General features: G+C 45.6%; 1 protein-coding gene across 1 annotated transcript; it reads right to left on the bottom strand.

Annotated features, from left to right (window-relative positions):
* Positions 1-1,341: 1,341 nt before the first annotated feature.
* c37h22orf23 (chromosome 37 C22orf23 homolog) lies at positions 1,342-26,304 on the bottom strand. Its single transcript, XM_020514683.2, has 6 exons — positions 25,654-26,304; positions 23,424-23,486; positions 9,422-9,601; positions 6,034-6,165; positions 3,646-3,746; positions 1,342-2,821 (listed from the first exon to the last, which is right to left on the bottom strand). Exons 1-6 carry the CDS (start codon positions 25,751-25,753, stop codon positions 2,699-2,701), a joined length of 699 nt encoding a protein of 232 aa, XP_020370272.1. The 5' UTR covers positions 25,754-26,304; the 3' UTR covers positions 1,342-2,698.
* Positions 26,305-26,351: the final 47 nt, after the last annotated feature.

The raw sequence follows: 26,351 nt of genomic DNA, 5'->3' as shown, positions 1-26,351 counted from the left end.
CAGTTCATGAGCACCTGCTCAAGGGTAATTAGGGGTGGACAATAAATGCTGGTCCAGCTGAGATACCCACAAAGCCATGAATCAATAAAATAAATATTTTTATGTTTCATGTACTAGCAAACACAGGTCTAAGTAGCCCAGAGTTCAGGAATCTCTCTCCATGCTGCTTTTCTATTGTTCTATCTAGATACCTTTGCTGATTCCTTATGCCCTTTTACCACAACTTGTCTCCGACCTATTTTGTGTCCTTAATAGTATTGTCACTATACCTTCCCTCCCTTCATCTAAATAAATAGTTGAAGCCTGACCCTAAGGCACTCAAATTGTTACATCTTGTCAACCCAAAGTGATCTATTTATCCCTATTCTCTTCTTCCCCTGTTTATTCAATCAGGGGATGTAGAAATCATTGGCTGGGCCTATATTTATTGTTCATTCATAATTGCCCAGAAGAAACTTCCCTCTAGAGCCACTGCAGTCCCTGGGGTGAAGGGACACCCACTGTGTTAACACCCTGTTAACTAAGCAATCCTCTGTCCATGTCTTATACCACAAGCTCTGTTTTTGTATAGTAACCTTTGAAGTGGCCCACTGTCCAATGCCTTCTGGAAATCTAAGTACATCACATCCACTAGCTCCCCTGTGTCTACATTGCTTGTTACTTCCTCAAAGAACTCTAACAAAACACTTGTTAACTTTGCCTGAATGCTTTGAGATCTTCTAAAGGCCTCGCTACTACCACCTTAATCATGGACTTAATTTTCCTGTAATTTCCCACAACAGATGTTAAATACACTGTCTTTTTCCTGTCTTTTGTCTGCTCCAGGCTTGAATTTACCAGTTACATTCACTATTTCCCCATCTGACAGGATCTTTCGGGGATCGGGCGAGTTTTGGAAATGTAAAACCAATGCGATGTTCTCAGTAGCTACTTCTTTTAAGACAGTGAGATGAAATCTGTCAGGACTCTGGGCTTTGTCAGCCATCAGTTCTAATAATTTGCTCAGTCCCCTTCCCCTGGCGATTATAATTGATTTTAATTTCCTCAGTTTCTTTCACCCCAGATTTACAATTTCAGGGTTTTATTTGTATGCATTACTATTTACTTCATTTATCATTTTCATACTTTCTAATATTCATTTCCCCAGACACTCTCTCCAGGGGACCAACACTGGTTACATTACTTTTACTGTAACTGCAGAAACTCTGGCTATCTGCTTTTAAATTTCTAGCAAGCTGTCTTGACACTAACATTTCTCCTTTTTAGTCACATTTTGCTGCTTTTTATATTCTACTTAATTTTCTCATTGTCACCAATCTTCACAGAATTTTACAACACAGCTTTCATTTTATACAAGCTTTAATCAGAGTCATAGTCATAGAGTCATACAGCACATACTGCACCTTCAGTCCAACCAGCCCAACCAGATTATGATGAATTAAATCCCAAACTAAACTAGTCCCACTTGCATGCTCCTGGTCCTTCCTGTAACTGGGCAACCAGAATGGCGGTTTCCTCCTCTGGAGTTCCTCCCTCACTAGAATAATTTTTATTCAAAAATTCAAAAAGTATTAAAAGGCAGGAGACCATCATGTTCACACTGACTCTCTGAATGAGCAATTCACTTCAAGCAATTCACAGTGATCTCAGTAATAGTACACACTGTTACCCCAGGAATCCTATACAGTGACGCCAGTGACCCTGCACAATTGATCCCGGTGACCCTGCAGAGATCTCAGTGACCCTGCACACTGTGATCCCAGTGATCCTGCACAGTGCGATCCCAGTGACTCTGCACAGTGTGATCCCGGTGATCCTGCACACAGTGAACCCAGTGACCCTGCACAATGTGATCCTGGTGACCCTGCACAACGTGATCCCAGTGACCCTGCACAACGTGATCCCGGTGACCCTGCACAACGTGATCCCGGTGACCCTGCACAACGTGATCCCGGTGACCGTGCACTCTGTGATCCTGGTGACCCTGCAGAGACCCTGGTGACCCTGCACAATGTGATCCCAGTGACCCTGCACATGGACAGTGATCCCGGTGACATGGACATGTGATCGAGTTTTTGTTAGAATTGGAAACAGTTAGAATGGAATTAGTTTTAGGAATATGCAGAAATGGCTGAAGAGAGGCAGTTGAGAAAGAGATGTTGCTGCTGTGAGGGTAAAGCAGAATGAGGCAAATAAAAATGATCTGAAAAGACCAAGATCAGAGTCACCGACTACTCTCTCACAAAATCAAAGGGTGGCACAGTGGCTCAGTGGTTAGCACTGCAGCCTCACAGTGCCAGGGACCCGGGGTCAATTCCACCCTCGGGCGACTATGGAGTTTGCACATTCTCCCTGTGTCTGCGTGGGTTTCCTCCGGGTGCTCCGGTTTCCTCCCACAGTCCAAAGATGTGCAGGTTAGGTGGATTGGCCATGCTAAGTTGCCTGTAGTGTTCAGGGATGTGTAGATTTAGGTGGGTTATAAGGGAATGTGTCTGGGTTGGATGCTCCAAGGATCAGTGTGGACTTGTTGGGCCAAAGGGCCTGTTCCCACACTGTAGGGATTCTATGATCTATGACCCTGGCTAGGATTAAACACAAAGGGACTCACTGGGGGGAACCCGCAAATCACAATGTATGTGTCTGTTTTATTTGAAATGCATTTGTTCATTTATATTATTATTAAATAATTTATAACACTTCAGGCTTTATTTTCATTTTCGATTTGCAACTGTGAACATGTGTTGCCCCTCTCTCGCTCCCTCGCAGCCATCTCTAACTCATGGTTCCTCCTCCTGTCAATCTCCTCCATCTCTTGGAGTTTCTGTAAGAGACAGGAGATGTAAAAGATTCCTCTCACTCAGTAAATGCCCAGTCACTCCCATGTGGAATATTGACACTTGCTGATGATGACTGAGCAGATTATAGCAAGACAGGCAGGTGACAGCGTGAATGTGGGGGCATAACTACAGTGATCACCTTGAGCCTGCCTGTGTACACTGCTTGTTCTCAGAAACATCAGCTCATGCCAGGATGGACAGGTTTGGAAAGAACTCTGAGGATGGTACAATCACTTCATTCCAGAAACCAGCAAATCTTTCACATGAGCCATTGGGAAAATGCAATAATGAGCTCTTGCTGTGCTGCAACTACTGCTGCAGTTCTGTCTTCGGGACTCTCTTTCTCAATCTCTCCCCTCACCTGAGGTATGGTGACCCTCAGGTTAAACTCACCACCAACTGTCTCTCTCTAATGTCAGAGTAGCTTTATGGTCCTTTGGGACTATGGTGACCTAGTTTCAGACTCAGCAATGCCTGTGTTCTGCCAGTGAGAACATCCAATTCATGCTCTCCCTTCAGAGGCTAGAAACCATTGGATCTTTTCCTGTCACCTCCTCCAATGATGTTTGTAGTTGAGACAAGCATTCTCACTATTTGTTTATCAGGAATGGACTCCTGCCTGGCATTACAACAGGGTCTGCCCTACACAATGGGGAGGTGATGGGATGGGGACAGTGATCCAACCCAGCCAGGTTTGCAGGGCAGAGACAGTTTCCCTTCAGAACCGGGATGGGGACAATCCAACAGCAGGTTTCCCTTCCAAGATTAATTCCGTTTACAGTGACTGTACCAGTATAGCTGCATTTACCAGGGAGATTTCACTTTGAATGATTGCCCGGAATTCCTTTCCTCGGCCAAAAGATTCCATCTGCTCTAGAAACTCTCGTCTTTCTTCAATCTCATTACACACTGGAACAGAAATGGAGTCAGACTTCAGAACAGTCACTCTGACCCCCCACAGCAAACTCCTGACTCCTCCCCCACAGGCCTCCTTCACAATGCCAATATCACCCTGCTCTCACCTCCACTAACAGCACCCTCCCTCAGGGACAGCACCCTCCCTCAGGGACAGCACCCTCTCTCAGAGACAGCACCCTCCCTCAGGGACAGCACCCTCCCTCAGGGACAGCACCCTCCCTCAGGGACAACACAGTCCCTCAGGGACAGCACTCTCCAATGGGGACAGCACCTTCCCATGGGGACAGCACCCTCCCTCAGAGACAGCACCCTCCCTCAGGGACATCACACTCCCATGGGGACAGAACCCTCCCTCAGGGACAGCACCCTCCCTCAGGGACAGCACCCTCCCTCAGGGACATCACACTCCCATGGGGACAGAACCCTCCCTCAGGGACAGCACCCTCTCTCAGAGACAGCACCCTCTCTCAGAGACAGCACCCTCCCTCAGGGACAGCACCCTCCAATGGAGACAGCACCCTCCCTCAGGGACAGCACCCTCCCTCGGGGACAGCACCCTCTCATGAGGTCAGCACCCTCTCTCAGGGACAGCACCCTATCTCAGGGACAGCACCCTCCCATGGGGACAGCACCCTCCCTCAGTGACAGCACCCTTCCATGGGGACAGCACCTTCCCTTGGGGACAGCACCTTCCCTTGGGGACAGCACTCTCCCATGGTGTATATGGATTTTAGCAAGGCATTTAATAAGGTTCCCCATGGTAGGCTCATTCAAAAAGTAAGGAGGCATGGGATTGAGGGAAATTTGGCTGTCTGGATACAGAATTGGCTGTCTAATAGAACGCAGAGGGTGGTAGTAGATGGAAAGTATTCAGTCTGGAGTTCGGCGTGGTGTTCCGCAGGGATCTGTTCCGGGACCTCTGCTCTTTGTGATCTTTATAAATGACTTGGATGAGGAAATGGAAGGGTGGGTTAGTAAGTTTGCCGATGACAAGAAGATTGGTGGAGTTTTGGACAGCGTGGAGGGCTGTTGTAAGTTGCAATGGAACATTGACAGGGTGCAGAGCTGGGCAAAGAAGTGGCAGATGGAATTCAACACAGAAAATTGTGAAGTGATTTATTTTGGAAGGTTGAATTTGAATGCAGAATACAGGGTTAATGACAGGATTCTCGGCAGTGTGGAGGAACAGAGGGATCTTGGGGTCCACGTCCATAGATCTCTCAAAGTTGCTACCCAAGTTGATAGGGTCGTAAAGAAGGCGGATGGTGTGTTGGCTTTCATTGGCAGGGGAATTGAGTTTAAGAGCCATGAGGTTATGCTGCAGCTCTATAAAACCTTGGTTAGACCACACTTGGAATATTGTGTTCAGTTCTGGTCACCTCATTAGAGAAAGGATGTGGAAGCTTTAGACAGGGTGCAGAGGAGATTTACCAGAATGCTGCCTGGACCGGAGGGCAGGTCTTATGAGGAAAGGTTAAGGGAGCTAGGGATTTTCTCATTGGAGCGAAAAAGGACAAAAGGTGACTTGATAGAGGTGTACAAGATGATGAGAGGCATAAATAGAGTGGATAGCCAGAGACTTTTTCCCAGGGTGGAAATGACCATTACAAGGGGCCATAATTTTAAGATGATTGAAAGAAGGTACAGGGGAGATGTCAGAGGCAGATTCTTTACACAGAAAGTGGTGCGTGCGTGGAATGCACTGCTGGCGGTGGTCAGTGGAGTCAGATACATTATGGACATTTAAGCAACTCTTGGATAGACACATGGATAATAGTAAAATGTCGGGTATGCAGGGTAGCTTGATCTTAGAGTAGGATAATAGGTTGACACAACATCATGGGCTGAAGGGCCTGTACTGTGCTGTACTGTTCTATGTTCTCCCATGGGGACAGCACCCTCTCTTAGTGATAGCACCCTCCCATGGGGACCACACCCTCCCTTGGGGATAGCACCCTCCCTTGGGGACAGCACCCTCCCTTGGGGACAGCACCCTCCCTTGGGGACAGCACCCTCCCTCAGCTCAGCACCTTTCCTCAGGCAGAGCATCCTCCCACCACGACAGCACAGTCCCTCACTGACAGCACCCTCCATCAGGGACACACTCACTGACTCCGTCACCAGCAACAACCTCCTTTACTCACTGCCGCAGTGACCTTCCCTGACATCTGCACACATCCACACTGACACCCAGCCCAACACCCCACAACACTGAAGGTGAATCCAAGAATTAACCACTGACACATCCACATTGAGGATCTATTTAAGTAACACTTACATTCTTCAAACCGATCAATTTCTGGAGCCTCTTCTTCGTCCTTCTTGGGTTTTGGTTTGAGATTGGGCTCAGGACCATCTTTCCCAGTCGCCATGAGATTCTGCAAACGTTGCTTTTCTTTTTCCAGGTTTCCTGAAGGAAAACAATGAGGCAGCACCAGAGAGATGAGTGAGTAGCCAGTCTGGAACCAGTAGCACAGTGAATAGGAGAGAGGGAGAGACAGAGTCTGAGTGAAGTGATGGATTGTGAGCCAGAGAAGGAAAACGGGTCAGGAGAGGAAGGGAAGGAGGCAAATAGAAAGAAATGTGTGAGTGAAAGGTACAAGAAAGGGATCTTAATTCAAGGAGGGAGCAAATAGACAGCAGGAGATAAAGGGAAGAGAATAAGAAGAGAAGCAAAGGTAGCAAGGAAGAAGAAGGTGGATATAAAATAAGGAAAGGCAGAAAGGAGGAATGGAGGTAAAGAAGAGAGAAGGTTGAGTAAATGGAGAAGAGGGTGGGGATGGGAAGGAGAGAGACAGAAGGCGAAAAGAGGAAGCAAATGCAGTGGGTGGAAGAGTGAAGAGAGAGAAGGATGGAGAGGTGGTGGATGGTGAAAGTGGGATATGCAGAGAGAGGGAAGTGGAATGGCAAACGAGAAGAAAGAGTAACAGAGGGACAGAGAGAGATGGAGAGGGAAAGGGAGGGCCAGGCTTTCATGGAAGAATAGGGACAAGAGAGGAATGAGAGAACAAAGAATAACTTGCAAGACAAAGGAGTGCAAAGAGTTAGAGAGAGCAGATTGTCACTGCAATAACTAGGTTAAAGGTAGCAATATGAGGGACTGACCATTTTGATGGGAAGAGCCATTTGTGTATAGAACTGGCTCAAAGGTAGAAGACAGAGGGTCGTGGTGGAGGGTTGCTTTTCAGACTGGAGACCTGTGACCAGTGGTGTGACACAAGGATCGCTGTTGGGTCCATTGCTTTTTGTCATTTTGTATAAATGATTTGGATGTGAACATAGGAGGTATGGTTAGTAAGTTTGCAGATGACACCAGGACAGTGAAAAAGATTACTCAGAGTACAATGGGATCTTGATCAGATGGGCCAATGGGCCAGGGAGTGGCAGATGGAATTTAATTTAGATAAATGTGATCTGCTGCATTTTTGAAAGGCAAATCAGGCCAGGACATATGCAATTAATGGTAAGGTCCTGGGGAGTGTTGCTGAACAAAGAGACCTTGGAGTGCAGGTTCATAGTTCCTTTGAAAGTGGAGTCCCAGGATAGGATAATGAAGAAGGCATTTGGTAGGCTTGCTTTCATTGGACAGTGCACTGTGTATAGGAGTTGGGAGGTCATGTTGCGGCTGTACAGGACATTGATTAGGCCACTTTTGGAACACTGCATGCAATTCTGGTCTCCCTGCTATAGGAAGGATGTTGTGAAACTTGAGAGGGTTCAGAAAAGATTTACCGGGATGTTGCCAGGGTTCGAGGGTTTGAGCTATAGGGAGAAGTTGAATAGGCTGGGGCTATTTTTCTTGGAGTGTTGGAGGCTGAGGGGTGACCTTTTAGAGGTTAATAAAATCATGAGGGGCATGGATAGGGTAAATAGACAAGGTCTTTTCCCTGGGGTGAAAGGAGCCCAAAACTAGAAGGAATAGGTTTAAGGTGAGAGGACAAAGATTTAAAAGGGACTTAAGGGTCCTTTTTCACGCAGAGGGTGGCGCGTGTATGTAATGAGCTGCCAGAGGAAGTAGTTGAGGCTAGTACAATTACAACATTTAAAAGGCATCTGGAATGGTATATGAATAGGGAAAGTTTAGAGGGATATGGGCCAAATGCTGGCAAATGGGACTAGATTAATTTAGGATATCTGGTTTGCATGGATGAGTTGGATCAAAGGGTCTGTTTCCATGCTGTACAGCTCCATGACTCTAATAGAAAAGCAGATTATCTAAATAGACAGGTGCAGTAAGTGATTAAAGCCTATTTTGCAAGGAAAATGGAGTCTAAATGTAGGGAAACATTGTCAAAACTGTACATGGCATTGGCGAGGCCGCACCTGAAGTTCAATGTGCAGGTGTGGTCTCCTGATTTAAGGAGGGATAAAGTTGGATTGGAAGCAGCTCAGAGCAGCTTCACTGGATATCAAAGTCTCTCACCCAGAATACATTCTGTGCTCTGTCACCTCAGTGTTTCTTTGAATTGGTGTTCAAAAGGGGAGTGGTGGGGAGGGCTGGTTCATCAGCTGAGAGAGTACAGTAGGTGGTCATCAGCAAGAAGGTTTCTCTTCTATGTCTGACCTGAAGGCTTTATTGGATCTAGGGTCAATCACACAATCAGAACCATACAGCCCGGGGGCTGCTTGTTATGTTGAGGAGTCTCAGGGTCATTCCTTCCTGGCTGTTTCCCACTGTCAGCAGGGTAGGGCGTACAAAACCCTGGTGACGAGGGAGTTGGGGACACTGGCTGGAAGGTTTGTGAGAGTGACTATGTCATGTTGTTGTTTGACTACTTAATGGGACATCTCTCTGTCTTGGAAGAATCCCAAGTTATCAGTGAGAACAACATTGTGGGGTCAAATATGTGCACAGTTCTGGAAAGAGAATATTCAGAAAAGATGCTTCAATCATCATCCTGAGCAGGATGGAGGGGTGAAGCCCAGTAGGCATGAGGCTGGGAGATTGAGAGCTTGGGACGTGAGATGGGGTGAAGTCGGAAGTGTTGTAAAACAGGCTGCATCATCAACCTTGGGGGCAAATTCAGTAGCTGGGCATTTCAACAGTGTATCCACTCAAAAAGCACTTCAGCAGGAGGTAGGGTGTGTTGGCAATGTCACTGGACTCATAATGCAGAGGACCAGGGAAATGCTCTGAGGACATGGTTCCAACCCAGCTTAGTAGCTGGTGGACTTTAAATTCAATAGGTAATTAATCTAGAATTCGGGTCTAGTTTCTAACTGGCCTACATATGACTTCAAACCCACAGCAATCTGATTAGCTCCCAACTGCCCTCTGAAATGGCCATAACAAATCCTGAAATAATAAACAGAAAAAGATTGGTAATTGTAGGAAGTGCTATATAGATGCAAGTCTTTCTTTATTCTTTTGATGATTGGGCAAAAGTATCAAATTGAGGCCTGGCCACCAGGCAAGTATGCTGAGCCCTTCAGTAAAGACCATGAAACAACACTAAAAAAAAATTCAGTGGATAAACATAAAGTCATTATTTTGCATAATCAATGATTTAATGTACATTTTAATTCAAGTCATTCCAAGCAGTTTCTTGCTGAAATCTGTCTCTCTGAGGGGTCTATCTAATCATTAATCCAGTGATGAGACTAACTATGTGACAGATGAGAAAGTGCTGTGAAGTTTAGTACACTGCATACATCTGAACACCTACTTGTTGGTCGTGGCCGAAACCTTTCTCGTACGTATGCATCTCCAGCACGACAGCTCTCTGCAGGTCTCAGGTGTGGCTTGGAGGAGGGATGCAGTCGAACAGAAGGGGCTGTTGGCAGCGGAGGGGCTGCTGATACCTTGCTGGAGCTGGGATGGCAGCTCACAGGAAATGTATCGCCCTCTATAATGAGATAACAAAATAACAAACAAGGACCAGACTTAAACATCCAACAAATATTAGACTGGTTTCACAAAGCGAAGGCCAGATACTCCACTCGGAGATAGTAAGAACTGCTGGAGTCAGAGATAACACAGTGTGGAGCCGGAGGAACACAGCAGGCCAGGCAGCATCAGGAAAGCTGACATTTCAGGTGGGGAGGCCAGATGGTCCATTCTGTCTGAACTGGCTCTTTGCTAGAGCTTTCTAATTAGTTGCATTCCCCAGCCAATTCCCCACTGCTCTGAAATTCTCTCCCCCCGTTCCCTAAAACAAATTCTGTTCATTTCTTGCTTTATCAACAATGTTAATCTGTGCTCTCTGGTTTTGCTACTGGACACGGTTTATTCTTAACTGCTTAATCAAAACCCTTCATGAGTTTGAACAGCTCTATCAAATCTCGTCTTAACCAGCTCAGTTCTAAGGAGGATAATTCCAGCTTCTTCACATTAACTGAATTCCCTCATCCCTGGTTTACTTTTTCAGTAGATCTTCTCTGGACTCTTTCCAAGACATTCACATTGAAGTGTGGTCCAAAGAATTTGATGCATTCCTCCAGCAAGGGTTCAGCCTGTCAATAGGATGGCTCACTCTTGCTTTTGTACTCATGGTTTCTCTATATAAAGCCATGGAGATTTTTTTCCTGAAAAAACAACCTTATCAACTTGTCATACCAATTTAAAGATTTCTTTATGTAACCAATCCCCCAAGTCCAGTTCCTGCATCTTCATTATAATTACACATTTTAGTTCAAGGATTTTCAACAAGAGATCTGCAGCCAATGGAATCTGTCAAGAATAATCACAGAAATTGTTTCTTCCCAGCTATGGGAGGTGTCTTTGTATAAAACTTACCAAACCACTGGATTGCCCGTGGTGATCATCCCCAAGCTCAGTTATCCTCAGCAAAGCTGCTCCCATTAGGGCGTCATGTTGGCTCAGTGGTTAGCACTGCTACCTCACAACACCAGGGACCTGGGTTCAATTCTACTCCCAGATGACTGTGTGGAGTTTGCACATTCTTCCTATGTCTGCGTGGGTTTCCTCTCACAGTCCAAAGGTGTGCAGATTAGGTGGATTGGCCATGCTAAATTGCCCGGGCTAGGTGGATTATCCGTGGGAAATGCAGGATAGGGGGCTGCAGATCTGTGTGGACTTGGTGGGCTGCATGGCCTGGAGGGATTCTATGATTCATTGCTTTTTGAATCTCAAACCTCCCTCCTATCCTCCTCCCATGTTGGGCATGTTGTTTCCAATAAGCCATTACAACCCATCCAGTTTTCCACTGAAGGCATTTTTCACTATTCATAAATGTTTGGAGAGTTTTCGTAGAATCATAGAATCTCTACAGTGTGGAAACAGGTCCTTCAGCACAACACCTCCACACTAACTCTCACAGCATCCCACCCAGACCCACCCCACTATAACCCACCTAAATATATACATCCCTGAACACTACGGCAAGTTAGCATGGCCAATCCACCTCGCCTACACATCTTTGGACTGCAGGAGGAAACCTACGCAGACACGGGGAGAATGTGCAAACTCCACACAGACAGTTGTCCGAGCATGGAATCGAACCCGGGCCCCTGGCACTGTGAGGCAGCAGTGCTAACCACTGAGCCACCGTGCCACCCTTTTCTGAAGAAAGATCGGGCTATTGGCTGCTAAAAAAGCCCACATGTGAAAGTAGAGCGAGTTGCAAAAGGGTAAAGTATACCAAAGCAGGAAATAGTGACGAGGTGAACAGATAAAGTGTAGTACTCAGTAGAAAAGTCACCTGAAGAAGAGCATGTCAAGTGTTACAGAAGAAAGCAAGGATTGAAATTGGAAGCTGTGGCCAGTCACCAGTCCTCCTTCAATATTAGATTGGTGGCTGAGGATTTTGGAAGGGCTGGGTACAGAGCGATTGCAAGTGTTAAAACCCCTGTTCAAAAAAAAAGAGGAATAAACCAGGCAACTCCAGCCCAGTCAGTCTAACATTGGGAGGATACATGAGATAATATTTATGACCATTTGGATAATTATGGGCTAATGAATAAAACTGGCTATGACTAGTTAAGGGCAAATTGTATTTCACTGGCTTGTTTGAGTTCTTTAACCTAATGGAGAGAATGGATGACAGCACAGCAGCTGGTATTGTTTACAGAATTTCAAAAGCACTTGACACAGCACCAAATAGACTTGTTAGCAAAATGGAAGCCCTTGAAATGAAAAGGTAATGACTGGCCAAGTCAGACAGAAGTTTGAAAGTTGTTTCTCAGGCTAGATACCATACCTGGGGACCTGGGTTTGAATCCTGCTGCAGCAGATGGTGGAATTTGAATTCAATTTTTAAAAAAATCTCGAATTAAGAATCTAATGATGACCATGAATCTATTGTTGATTGTTGGAAAAACCCATCTGGTTCACTAATGTCCTTTAGGGAAGGAAACTCCATCCTCACCTGGTCTGGCTCCAGATCCACAGCAATGTGGTTGACTGCCCTCTGGACAATTAGGGATGGGCAATAAATGCTGCCTGGTCAGGGATGCCCTCATCCCGTTTACAAATTAAAAGAAAACACCCGCTGCCTTCTCCCCAGCAAACTCCTCCCCAAATTGTCCATTCAGAGTCTGCACTGCTTTTCTTTCTAATGACCTGGATGAGGGGACACAGTAAATAATGTCAAAATTTACCGAATAGATGAAACTCAGTAAAACAGTAAACAGGAGCCGGTTTCATGAACATGTGAAGAGATTGAGAAATGGGCAGACACATGGTAGAGAAATGTGAAATGATATGTTACCTTAGGAAAAATGAACAGAGGCAACATAAATTAAATGGGACAATGTTAATGAGGATGCAGGAACAGAGACACCTGGGAGAAAATGTAGACAAACAAGTTAAGCTGAAAGCAGAACTTGAGGAGGCACATGGCAACATTCCAGGTGTGGAGTATGAAAAGCAAGGAAGTTTAAACCTTTATAAATATAGGTTAGGCCTCTGTATTGTGTCTAGTTCTGGGCACTAGAGAGTGTGGGGTCCTGTCACATCTAGTTGTGATGGTGGTGGATAATAAAGCAACTGACAGGAAGAGCAGGCATCAAGACAGCACCTTCCAGACCTGGGACTTCCATCCAGAAGGACAACAGCATCGGATACATGGAAACACCACCACCTACAAGTTCCCCTCCAAGCCACTCACCATCCTGACTTGGAAATATATCCCTGTTCCTTTATTGTCAATAGGTCAAAATCCTGGAACTCCTCCCTAACAGCATTATGCATCTATCCACAGCACGTAGACTGCAGCGGTTCAAGAAGGCAACTCACTACACTTTTTCACGACCAACCAGGGAAGGGCAATAAATGCTGGCCCAACCAATAATATCCACATCCTATGCATAAATGGTTAAAAACAAAATGAAGCCCCCAGCCACCCCGTTCCAAATGCTGGCAGAGACCAGCACATCAGTGCAAAACGCAAAGTAGTTACATCATCAACCAGAAGCATTCAGTGGTTCATTCTATTTGACCTCCTTCTAATGTCCCAACATCACAGATGACAGACTCAACCAACTTGATTCAAGAAATGGCAGAGCTTACTGGATATGGCAAAGTCTAAGGCTTCAAACAAGATTAATGCTTCTGTTCCAGTACAGATACAACATTAGCACCTACTCAGGTAGGCCTATCCACAAAAAGCAAGAAAACGTTGCCCAATTTATTGACCTTGATCATTAGGGGTCAGTGATAGTGCTATCAAGTGGAATTTGCTCATCAACAAGTATCTGGAGGAACACTTAAAAGATCTACACTTTCCCCATCAAACACATTCAGGACAGGCACAACACGGGGTTAGATGCAGAGTAAAACTCCATCTACTCTTTTAAACTGAGCATAGATCTTATCTATACTTTTAAACTAGAAGTAAATGGAAAGTAAAGCTGTCTCTACTTAAAGCTCTCTAACACTGTTCCCAGCAAACACTCCCAAGGACAGGGACAGCACAGTGTTGGATACAGAGTAAAGCTCTTTCTACTCTTTTAAACTGAAAATAAAACTTGCTCTACTCTTATAACAAGGTGTAGAGCTGGATGAACACAGCAGGCCAAGCAGCATCAGAGGAGCAGGAAAGCTGACATTTCGGGTCGAGACCCTTCAGTTCCTACTATCTCTTGCTCTACTCTTAAACTGAAAGTAAAGGTCACTCTACAATTATAAACTTAAACTAAATGGAAAGTAAAGTTTCCTTGATGCAATTCCCAATAAACGGTTCCAGGACAGAGACAGCATGGGGTTAAATATAGAGTAAAGCTCCCTCTACTCTAGTAGACTAAAAGTAAAGCTCTCTCTCCTCTTTTAACACTGAAAGGAAATGGAAAATAAAATACCCTTGACACCGACCCCATCAAACACTCCCGGGATAGGGACAGCGTAAGGTTCCATACCGAATAAAGTTTTCTCAACTCTTTCATGAAAAGCTCCCTCAACTCTTTCCTGAAAGCAGGAAGTTGAAAATAATAACAATGAAAAGATCCTGCTGGGGCACTGTATCGAGATCAAACACAAATAAACAGTTGAACAGAAACTTTTTGAATGAAACAGAAACTTACTAAATTAAACTAACATTGTCTGGGCTGATGATGCACCCTGCCCCTGTGGTGTCCACCAATCTCAAAAGGCCTTGACCCTGTGGTGAGCACCGAGTGCTCCCTCTCAGGGACACCCGAGCACGGATGTAACTGTGAAAGTGGGGCAGACAGTCAGGAACGACGAGCTCCTCCGTGGCCCGCTGCCTGGATCTGGTGAGGCCACCTTGGCCAGGCCCAGGTGCAGAACTACAAGAAGGTCCTGAGACTTGTTCATCCCTCCCCACACCGGGTGCCTGTAGATCAGGTACATATGGCTGAAGTGCAACCAAACCTTAAGCAGCAGCCCCTTCAAAAAACTAAAATAGGGCTTCAAATGGACACATTCAACACATACGTGGGAATCCAGGCTACAGAATGTGCACATAGTCTGGCACCCGGTCACCCTACTCAGCCTACAGTTGCACGGGATGGCCACATGCAGCACACTGCACCCCAGTGGAAAAAGGGAGGTCCCCTTTACATAAGACCTTCCACTTGGGATCTCCACCGCTAGTGAGTCAAATGTCATGCCAAGCCAAGGAGCAGTGGAGACTGTGTGCATCAGCCTAAACAGATAATGTCTCTATGCCATTTGAGAAGCCATGGGGAGGATTTTCCTAAGACAGCGCAGAATGTGGCGCGCTGCGTCACGGGGCTGGGTCCAGTCCACAGGCTGATGTCGATTTCTGGATGGAAAGGGGTCAGTTCATCCAGAAGCACACAGCACACCTGAGCCACCTTGGTTTCACGTGACGTATTGGGGCTGAGTACCTCGTCCCTCAGGCTATGGGTGGCACAGTTTGTGAACTCAGTGTTGACCAATGCCCTCTTGGCCACCTGCACCAGTATCATCCAGTTTGCTCCTCCATCATTCAGCGTGTCTCTGAGTCTGGTCAGCCCAGCATCCCTAACATTCTCCGCCCTTGGCCGGTGAAAACCACACTGAAGGAGGAAACTGTTCCTGAGCAACGGCTCCCCCAGTTCATTCCAGAATGTCCTGAGGTACTCCCTGCTCAGCCCCAGAGACTTGCTCCTGGAAAGTTGGTTGAGTGCACCAGTCAGCTCGTCCAGGCTTAGAGGGATATTGAGTATGCTCATCTTCATTGGAAAGGGTATTGTGTATAAGGATAGACAAGTTATGCTGCAGCTTTACAGAACTTCAGTTAGGCCACTCGTGGAATATTGCATACAGTTTTGGTCACCACAGTACCAGAAGGATGTGGATGCTTTGGACAAGGTGCAGAAAGGTTACCAGGATGTTGCCTGGTACGGGGGATTTTAGCTATGAAGAAAGGTTGGGTAGACTGGGTTTATTTTCACTAGAACGCAGGAGGTTGAGGAGTGATCTGGTAGTTTATAAGACTGTGAATGGCATGGATAAAGTGGAAAGTATGAGGCTTTTTACCAGGATCAGGGGTTCAGTTACAAGGGGGCACAGGTTCAAGGTGCAGTGAGGAAGTTTAAAAAAGATGTGTGAGGCAAGTTTTTCACACAAAGGATGGTGCGTGCCTGGAATGCGCTGCCAGAGGTGGTGGTGGAAGTAGATACAATAGCAGCATTCAACAAGCAGCTGGACCAATACATGAATAGGAAGGGATACGGATCCTATAAGTGAAGACAGTTTTAGAATGGAAGGGCAAAATGTGTCAGCGCAGGCTTGGAGGGAAGAAGGGCCTGTTCCTGTGCTGTATTATTCTTTGTTCTTGGGACTGACCTGTGGCAAGTCCTCCTACAGAACTTTATGAGCTTTGTTGCTGGACAGATCCAGAGAGAAGAGAGCTGTACGTAAGTCCCAGACTTGGGCCCTGGTGTCCTCTGCATCCGAGATGAGGGATCCCTCATCAATGAGTGGCACAAGGAGCCGCTGGCAGATCCTGTGCCTTTTTTCCAATGAGTAGAAGGAGGAGGAGCCATGGTCCAGATCCCAGAGGAACTGGACCCATGATCCCATGTACACATCCCAGGACCCAACGAGATGCAGATCCCGGAGCACAGCTTTCTTCTTTTCGTACATCTCCTGTGGGGCCGGATCCACATCAGACTGACTGAGACATGACTCCAGGTCAAGCACCTCCTTCTCCAAATACTCAATCCTGGATTTCCAGCTCTTTGTCAACTCCTGCATGTACTGCTGACAGGAGACCTGGATATGAGTGTTGCCCACATTCTAACAAAGCCTCAAAGAGGGGAAGCCTCCCCCACCGCTGCTTCCTTCTCCAGCTGGTCTAGAAGTGATGGAACGAATCCCAGAACCGCTCTTCCTTCAGCAGCAGGTTGTTAAAGGGCCAGTACGTCAACCTTGCCCTTACGCTGAATGCGACGTACTCCACCCACACCAACTTGTGATTGGTGAATAACATGTGCTGCATGGAGGCCTACAGAACACAGGAGGTATACGCCCTGGAAACGTATAGGTAGTCAATTCTGGACTCTTCAACTCCAGGTTTCACAAAGGCGAAGGCGATGAAATCAGGGTGGACATTCTGCCAGATGTCTACCAAGTCAAAGGACTTGATCAAGTCCCTCAACCTCCTCACTCATGCTGAGCTCCACTGGGCACCTTGATGCGCCCTCCCCTCAAAGGTGCAATTTGAATCTCCCCCAAGGATAATGACTCAATGATGGAGCTGAGGAGAGTAGACATTTTGTCAAATAAGCTCATCTGCTCAGGTCCCAGCTGAGGCGTGTACCATGTTCATGAAGTGCAGTACCGTGCACTCCACTGGGTGGCAGGGATCCCCAGTTGGGGGCTGTCCATGTGGGAGTCCTTCCTCTTTCCACTAAGGGCCTGGGAAGGAAGGTGATGTACACAACAGTCTCATATAACTGCAGACTGCTGTGGTTCACAGACCCCAAGCCCAAATGTTTATTTTGGGGCTCTGTGAAGTCCATGTTTATACTGTTTCTGGGCATTTACACTCCCTCTTCAGTTATTTGAAAAACCTTTTGTTGTGTTTTAGTTGCATTTGAGCGCCATGCTCCTGATCTTTGGATATCAGAGGAGTTCCTTGTAGGTCTGCTCCTGGACTTGGCCAGGCTGGCTATAAAACAGCTCTAGGCAATGGAGAGGCTCATACCTACCGACTGCCTGCTCCTCTTCCACAGTTATGTTTGTGCCAGGGTGCCCTTGGAGAGGAAGTACGTGGTGTCCATCAACGCTCTCGATGTCTTTAGACAGAAGTGGGCACTACAGGGGATACAGTGCTTTGTTTTCCCCTGAAAGAACTCTTCAGAGCTGGCAACCCATCGCTAATCATCCTTTAATTACAAATGTATAGTCTTACACAATAGCACTGCCTCTCACTGAGTCAGGCATTCAGGGGGACTAATATTGCTGATACTTACCCTTATATGTCAGCCAGGGCTCCCTGAGTGGACCAGATTAACAGCTGTAAACAGGCAAGTCATATTTTATACTGTCCAGCTGGCTGACCTCAATACTATCACTATATCCCTCCCCCTCTAAGTCCATGGATACCGGGAGGTCCGATTCCTTTAAGAACCTCTTGGGGCATTCTAACATCAGGTCAGTTTCCTCCAACTTGGAATCTGACAAAGGAGGTATGTTATGAATGGGAGCTCACCTCTTGTGCCTGGAGCATCTTGGTAGACTTGCATGCCCTTCTTCTGGAGGCAGAAGTGTTGACGTAGCTGCTTCTATCATATCCATGTATGATTCAGATGACTTGATAATGTTTGATGGAAAGAGTGAATCAACGGATCCCTGAAGTATTTCTAAAAGCTCTGAAGTGCAGGGCAAGTTTTGCCCCCACACTGCATCTTTCAAATGGTCCAAATGCTTATTCAGGACAGTTGTACCTACCCAAACTTGATAAGTCTCTGGTCCTGATTTCAAGTTGATCAGACCTCTTACCCATGCAGGGGCATTTCCATGATTCTTGCACCAAACTTTATCCCCTGTATCAAACTATCCCTTTCACTCGGTGGATTCTTGAGCCTGGCATTAGTGTTCCTGATGCCGTTTCACCCTTACCCCAGGTCCAGGATGATCAGACTTAATGTGGTGCGGAATCTTCTTTTCAATGGCAACTTTGCCAGTGCTATCCTTGTAGTTACATGTGGGGGGGTTCTACAATCAAATATGAACTGTGTCAGCTTGGTATCTAGTGAGGCTATAGGCTGTTACTTCAATCCAACTTTCAAAGTTTGGACCACTCTATCTGCCAAGGCCATTAGATGATGGGTGGTATGGAACTGTCTTAATATGTTGAATCTCATTCGATTTTACAAAGTAACTAAAGCCGCTGCTGGTAAATGATGGCCCATTATCCATTACCAATATCTCCAGGACTCTGTGTGTTGCAAGAGATGTGTGCAAGTTTTCTATCATCGCTCCAGTGTTTGACAAATTGGCTTCATGCATGTCCAACACTTTGAGTGGGCATCTACAATGATCAAAAACAATGAACCCATGAAAGGACCTCCATTGTTGACATGCAACTGAGTCCAGGGTTTACCCAACCACTCCCACAGATGTGGGGGAGCTGCTGTCAGTAATTTTTGTCCTCGTTGACACTCTGGGCACTGTGCTACCAACGCAGCTATTGTCTGTGTCCAAGCCTGGCCACCAGATATAACTCCTTGCCAACATCTTCATTTTGGAGACCCCTGGATGGTCCTGGTGGAGTTCAGCCAGAATTTGAGGGTGACCATTGCTCGGGACAATCACATTTTCTCCCCGTAACAATATGTCATCGTCTACTGTGAGCTGGTGTCTCTGGGTCCAAAATGGTTTTACTTCTAACCACAATGACCCTATTAAGACTAATTGTTTCAGTTTGGAAAGGACTGGATATTATTGTGTCCAAAGACTGACATTGTTAGCTGAGTCTGGTAGCATGTTCAGAAAATTCAATGTCATGGCTGAGTCTTCCACTTGGGGTACCATGGGTGGTATATTTGCTTACTGAAGGCAGCTCAATGCATCCGCATTTGCTACTCGGTCTCCTGGATGGTGTACTAATTTGTAATTATAAGCACTTAATTACAAATTAGCCTAGTGCTGAATGTGGCCCAAAGCTATGGGCAGCACTGCCTTATCTTCTTTATGCAGACCAAGTAGTAGTTTGTGGTCTCATGATTATCTCAAATTTTCACCCATAAAGGAACTTTCTGACCCCAAATGTGATCGCTAATCCTTCTTTTCCTTTTTGGGCGCATTTACACTCTGCATTAGCTAAAGTCCTGGATGCATGAACTATTACTATTTCTCTCCAGTGGGCCACCTATGAGCTAATACCATCCCAGTGCCATATGGGGAGGCATCGCACGTCAATACTAGAGCTTTCTTGGGATCATAGTGTGCCAACACCTTGGAAGAAGATAGCTGTTTCTTTATTCCATTGAAAGCTAGGGCCTATCTATGAGATAATTTCCAAGGCTGATACATTTTCAGCAGTTGATGCAAGGGTGTGTATGAACCTTCCGTAATAATTTACCAGGCCCAGAAATGACCTAAACTCCTGGACAGACTTGGGGACAGGGCATCTTTGATCGCGCTCACTTTATCTTTCAACTGGTATAACCTGGTCTTGTTGACTCAGTAGCCCACGTAGGTCATTTGGGGATCTAGAACACATATTTTCCCCTTCTCAGGCATATGCCTGCCCCGGAAAAATACTTTAGGACTATATTCAAGTTCTCTAAGTGCTCCTTATTAGTTTACCTGTTATGAGGATGCCATTGAGGTAAATGGTAACCTGAGACAGACTTTGCAAAATATTAAAAACTGAAAGAACTATGGAAGCTAGAAATCAGAAACAAAAGCAAAATTGCTGGAAAAGTTCAGCAGGTGTGGCAGCTGCAGAGCGAAATCAGAATTAATGTTTTGGGTCCAGTGACCCTTCCTCAGAACCATGTTCTTCATTGTCTGTTGTAAACTTGAACAAATGACAACAGCCCAAATGGCAGTCTGAAACCATTGTGGGTTTTGTTGCAGCATACTTCTGAGAATCCTGGTCTAAACGCAATTGCAAGTAAGCGTGGCTCATGTCCAGCATGAAAGACAGAGCTCCTGCCAGCTCTGAAACAAATCCTGTACCTGAGGGATTGGCTATTTATCCAACTATAAAAAGTGGTCCATTGTTTGTTTAAAATCCCCACAAAGGTGAATTGGCCCATCAGGCTTCAAAATTATTATGACTAGTGCCTGCCTATTGGACTGGTTTGATGATTTCTTCACTTTCCAGCCTTCTGATTTCTCCTTCTACTTTTGCCCATAAGGCAAATAGCACTGAGTGGGCCTTGCAGAATCATGGAAACGCTTTCTGGTCAACATGCAAAGTGGCCTTAGCTCCTGTGATACTCCCTAGACCTTCCTAGAAGATTTCAGGATATTTAGTTAGGACGTCACTCAGGCAGCCATTTTCTAATTGAAAAATGTTGAGCCAATCTAGCTGAAGCACTCACAACCAATTTTGCCCCATCAAGCTTGGGCCTGAGCCTTTTATTACAATTACTGGTAACCTGCATGGGTGTTTACTGTTGGTGGTTACTAGTTGAAAAAAGTAAAAAACAAAAGAAAGTCATGGTGATTTTGGTGGGGTTGGAGGGTTGTGGGGGGGGAAGGAGTTGGAGGTTGATCAGTTGTGTGTAATAGTACTTCTGGTATAAAATAGACAATTAAGTATTGCACGCCTGAACTGAATTGTGATAGTAAAGTTCTCTCTACTCTTTCAAACTGAAAGTAAAGCTTCCACTACATCATCCCTATCAAACATTCCCAGGAAAGATATCGAGTAAAACTGCCTCTACTCTCTTTATCTGAAAGTAAACTGAAGGTAAAGTTTCCCTAACACTGCCCACATCAAACACTCCCAGGACAGTGACAATACTGTATTAGATACAGAGCAAAGCTCTCACAATATTGTCCCCAACAATCACTCACAGGACAGGGACAGCATGGAGTTAGGTACAGAGTAAAGCTAGCTCTATTCTTTTAAACTGAAAGTAAAGCTCACTTGACACTGTTCACTTCCAGAACAGGTAGAGCATGGGGTTAAATACAGAGTAAAGCTTCTTCTATTCTCTTAAGTCGACACTGCTTCCTCAAACACTCCCAGGACAGAGGGCACCGGGCTAGGTATGGAGTAAAGCACCCTCTACTGCTTTTAAGGGAACTTAGAGCTCCCTCAACATTATTCCCATTAAACACTCCTAATACCAGAACCAGGGATCACAGTCTGAGGATTTGGGGTAGACCATTTAGGACGGAGATGAGGAGACATTTCTTCACCCAAAGAGTGGTGAGCCTGTGGAATTCATTACCACAGGAAGTAGTTGATGCCAAAACATTGAATGTATTCAAGAGGCGGCTAGATATAGCACTTGGAGCGAATGTGATCAAAGGTTATGGGGAGAAAACAGGATTAGGCTATTGAGTTGGATGATCAGCCATAATCATGAAGAATAGCAGAGCAGGCTTGAAGGGCCAAATAGCCTCCTCCTGCTCCTATCTTCTATGTTTCTATGTACTGAGACAACATAGGGTTAGATACAGAGTAAAGCTGCCCCTACACTTTAAACTGAAACTAAAGCAACTTCCACTCTTTCAAACTGCAAGTAAAGCTCTTTCTGCACGCTCACCATCACACTCTCCCAGATTAGGTACAACACGGAGTTAGATAGAGAGTAATGCTCTCTCTCCTCTTTTAAACTGAGAGTACAGCTCCCTGTTCACTGTCACCATAAAACTCTCCCAGGATATGGGCACATAGGATTACATTCAGAGTAAAGTTGCCTCTACTTTTTCAAAACTGAAATTAAAATTCCAGAGATAGTAGGAACTGCAGATGCTGGAGAATCTGAGATAACAAGGTGTAGATCTGGATGAACACAGCAGGCCAAGCAGCATCAGAGGAGCAGGAAGGCTGACGTTTCGGGCCTAGACCCTTCTTCAGAAAACATCTAGCCTGTCCCCATCAACACTCCCAGAACAGGTACAGCACACTGTTAGATATAGAGTAAAGATCCGTCTACACTGTCCCCATCAAACACTATCAGGACAGTGACAGCTTGGGATTAGATACAGAGCAAAGCTTCCTCAACATTGTCCCAATCAAACACTCCTAAGACAGGGACAGGATGGGGTTAGATACAGAAGAAAGCTTCCTCTACTCTTTCAAACGGAAATTAAAGCTCTTTTGACATTGTCCCCATCAAACATTCCCAGTACTGGGGCTGTGTGGAATTTGATACAGAGTAAAGCTGGCCTTACTCTTTCAAACTGAAAGTAAAGCCCCCTTGATACTGTCCCCATCATTTACTCCCATGACAGATACAGCAAATAGCTAAATACAGAGTAAAGCTGCCTCTACACTGTCCCAGAGATAACAAGGTGTAGAGCTGGATGAACACAGCAGGCCAAGCAGCGTCAGAGGAGCAGGAAAGCTGACGTTTCCGGCCTAGACCCTTCTTCAGAAAATCTACACTGTCCCCATTGAACACTCCTAGGACAGTACAGCATGGGGTTAGATAGAGAATAAACTGTTCTCTACTGCTTTAAACTAAAAGTAAAGCTCCCTCTTCCCTAAAGGTGCCGCTACTCTTTTAAACTGAAAGTAAATCTCCCACAACACTTACCCGTCAGGTACTGCCATCACAGGCACAGCATGAAGTGGAGAGCAAACCAACTGCACTATTTTAAACAGAAAGTAAAACTTCCTCTGCTCTTTTAAACTGAAGAAAGTTCTCTCTACGCTGTCCCCATTAAACACTCTCAGGACAGGGACAGCAGGGGTTAGATATAGTATAAAGCCCACTCTTCCCTGCCTCCGACAAAAATCCCACAACATGATACAAGGTTAGATTTAAAGTTCCCTCTACTCTGTTAAACTGAAAGTAAAGCTCCACCTACACTGGCCCCATCAAACATTCCCAGAACAGGGACAGCATGGGGTTAGTTAAAGAGTGATGCTTCTTATACTCTTACAAACTGAAAATAAAGCTCTCTCCACTCATTTAAACTGAATGTAAAGCTCTTCCTACATGATCCCCACCAAATATCCCCAGGACAAGAACAATATGGGGTTAGATACAGAGTAAAGCTCTCTACTCTTTTAAACTGAACATATGCCCCCATCAACAGTGCCAGGACCACACGAAATTTTATGGATAGTGCTGAGTGAGATGCTCATGTGTGATTATACTCACCCTGAAGCTTTCTGTTAAGTTGTCTCATTTGGAATTGATTCAATTTGGATTCCTGCATCATCACTGTAACAAGACAGGGGTGTATAGTTAGTAAGAGCAGCTACTGGAACAGCAATGGGTGAGGTCACAGGCTGAGACTTCCCAAGAATCAGGTCATGCAATGTCTCCTTCCTCACTAGACTGGAAGCATGCTGATGTTAAAAGCTCTTCTGAACTACTCTTGAAATTCTATCCTTCTTTGCACTTCGAACTATTACTAACCCAGTTTACTTTTGGATAATTGAAGTCCAACTTTATAACTACTCTCTAATGCTTGTACTTCTTTGTAATCTATTTGCAAATTTGTTCTGAGGAACATAGGAGCAAGAGGAGACCATTCAACCACTCAGGTCAACTCTTCCACTCTAAGTTTCCCTGCTATCATCCGGAAATATATCAACTTCTTGAACCTTTCAATGACTGAGCCACTACTGACTTTGGGAAGAAAATTCCAAAGATTCACTACGCTCAGAGTGAAAAAAATCCTCCCCATCTCAGTCTGAAAAGTCTTGCCCCTTATCCTGATCCTGCCTCTTGGTTCTCTAACCGCTTCCAGCCAGAGCAAAAAACTTTTCTGCACCCAACCTGTCTCCCCTTTAAGGATCTTGCAAGTTTCAATGAGATCTCCTCCCATTCTTCTAACCTCTATAAGAATACTGTCCCAGCCTCATCAATCTCTCCTCATAAAACAATCCTGCCAATCCAGGGATCTATCTGGTAAACTTTCATGGTGCTTCCTCTGTGGTAAGTGCATCCTGCAAGTAAGAACTGTACACAACATCCCAGGTGCAGTCTAACCAAAGTTCTGTACGATTGGAACAACACACCAATACTCCTGGTACTCAAATCCTCTTGCAATAAAAGCCAACATATCTTTTGCCTTTCTACTTGCCTGCTCCATATTATTTTCAGTGACTTAGGAACAAGGATATTCAGGACCCTTTGGCCGTCAACACTTTCCAATCTCTAATAAAAAACAAAAGAACTGCAGATGCTGTAAATCAGCAACAAAAACAGAAGTTGCTGGAAAAGCTCAGCAGGTCTGGCAGCATCTGTGAAGAAAAATCAGAGTTAATGTTTTGGGCCAGGTGACCCTTCCTGTTCTGAGGAAGAGTCTGAGGAAGGGTCACAGGATCCAAAATGTTAACTCTGATTTTTCTTCACAGATGCCGTCAGACCTGCTGAGCTTTTCCAGCAGCTTCTGTTTTTCTACCTTCCAATCTTTCACCATTTCAATAAAAACTCTACACCTCTGTTCCTCCTACCTAAGTGGATAACCTCACACTGATCCATATTATATTCCAATTGCTCACTTGCTCAGCCTGTCTTTGATCAGGGGTCTCCGTTTATCTACTACAACTCCTCTGGTCTGGGGAATCCAGAATGATTAGGTAGTATTTTATAATTAGACTGTGAGGCTTCGTTATACAAAAGGGGGAAGTAGAAATTTGGAGCTCTTTGCCTTAGAAAGCTGTGGGGACGGGAGTCAATTGAAAAATTAAAAACAGAGACTAATGGATTTTTGTTAACCAAAGGCATTAGACAAAGCACACGAGAATACCACCCCCTGCAAGTTCCCCTCCAAGTCATTTATTGTTCAGGCTTGGGAATATATTGTTGTTCCTTCAATTCTCCTGGGTCAAAATCCTGGAACTCCCTCACAGCATTAACAGTATGCCTTAATCCTAAAGACTACAGCAGTTCAATAAGGCAGCTCACCACAACCTTTTCCAAGGCAATTAGGGATGGGCAATAAATGTTGGCCTAACCCTAGCCTCACATTTCCTGCTCTCTACTTCCATGCTGTGCTCTCTGTACAGTTTTGTTGTTTATCTAAAGAATCATACAATCCCTACAGCATGGAAGCAGGCCATTTGACCCATCGAATCTACACCAAACCTCTAAAGTGTGTCCCACACAGACCCACGCCTCTACCCCTGTAACCTTGCATTTCCCATGGCTAACCCACCTAGCCTTCATGTTGCTACCCATTATGGGCAATTTAGCACGGCCAATCCACTTAACCTGCACATCCTTTGACTGTGGGAGGAAACCAGAGACTCAGAGGAAACTCACGTAGACGCAGGGAGAATATGCAACCTCCACACAGACAGTTGCTTGAGGGTGGAAACAAACCCAGGTCCCTGGTGCTGTGAAGTACCATGCCACCCTAAACCATGAGCCATCTCACCTTTTAACAGGTCCTGGGTCTCTTTGCTGTATGAAGCTCTGGCACAATTCCAGAATCCAATGCCAGTTTGCCCTTTAGCCGCTCCCTGATCACTGGCCATGTTCCAGTGGTTGACAGTCTGATGCTGGCGTTGATGAATAGACTGGACCAGGGGCTGGTCAGTGTTAGACAAAGAGCAGAAAAATCACAATCTGAACTTCACTAGTGGCTGGAAAGGACAACAACCAGAGACTGGACCACAGCTCAGATAGATAGTGACCAAAGACTGACCATGGGCTGGGATACAGAGGCCAGAACGGACAAGGGGCTGTTGTGAATCACATTTACCAGAGACTGGACTAGGAGCCAGGCGGATACTAATTGGGGTGGACAGGTAGGAACAGTGACCAAAGAGCGGGTCAGCTGGGTTGGAGGCTTGGGGGATTGTAACCAGTGACAGACCAGGGACTGGTTGGGTGGAGGACACTGACCAATGTCTGAATAGGGGCTAGGGTCGACAGTGACCAGAGACTGGGCCAGAGGGACTGTGATCAGTGACTGACCAGGGTCCGGTGGTGGTGGGGGTTTCGGGGGTGTGGGGGGTAACACTGACGGATGACTGATTAGTGACCAGGGTGACAGTGGCTGGGGATGGGGGACAGTGACCGCGGGTTGTCCGTTCTGGCCTCTGTATCCCAGCCCATGGTCAGTCTTTGGTC

This window comes from Rhincodon typus, chromosome 37 (genome assembly GCF_021869965.1).
Source record: "Rhincodon typus isolate 14 chromosome 37, sRhiTyp1.1, whole genome shotgun sequence".
In the NCBI taxonomy this organism is placed as follows: Eukaryota; Metazoa; Chordata; class Chondrichthyes; order Orectolobiformes; family Rhincodontidae; genus Rhincodon; species Rhincodon typus.
This window is presented reverse-complemented; position numbering and strand designations above follow the sequence as displayed.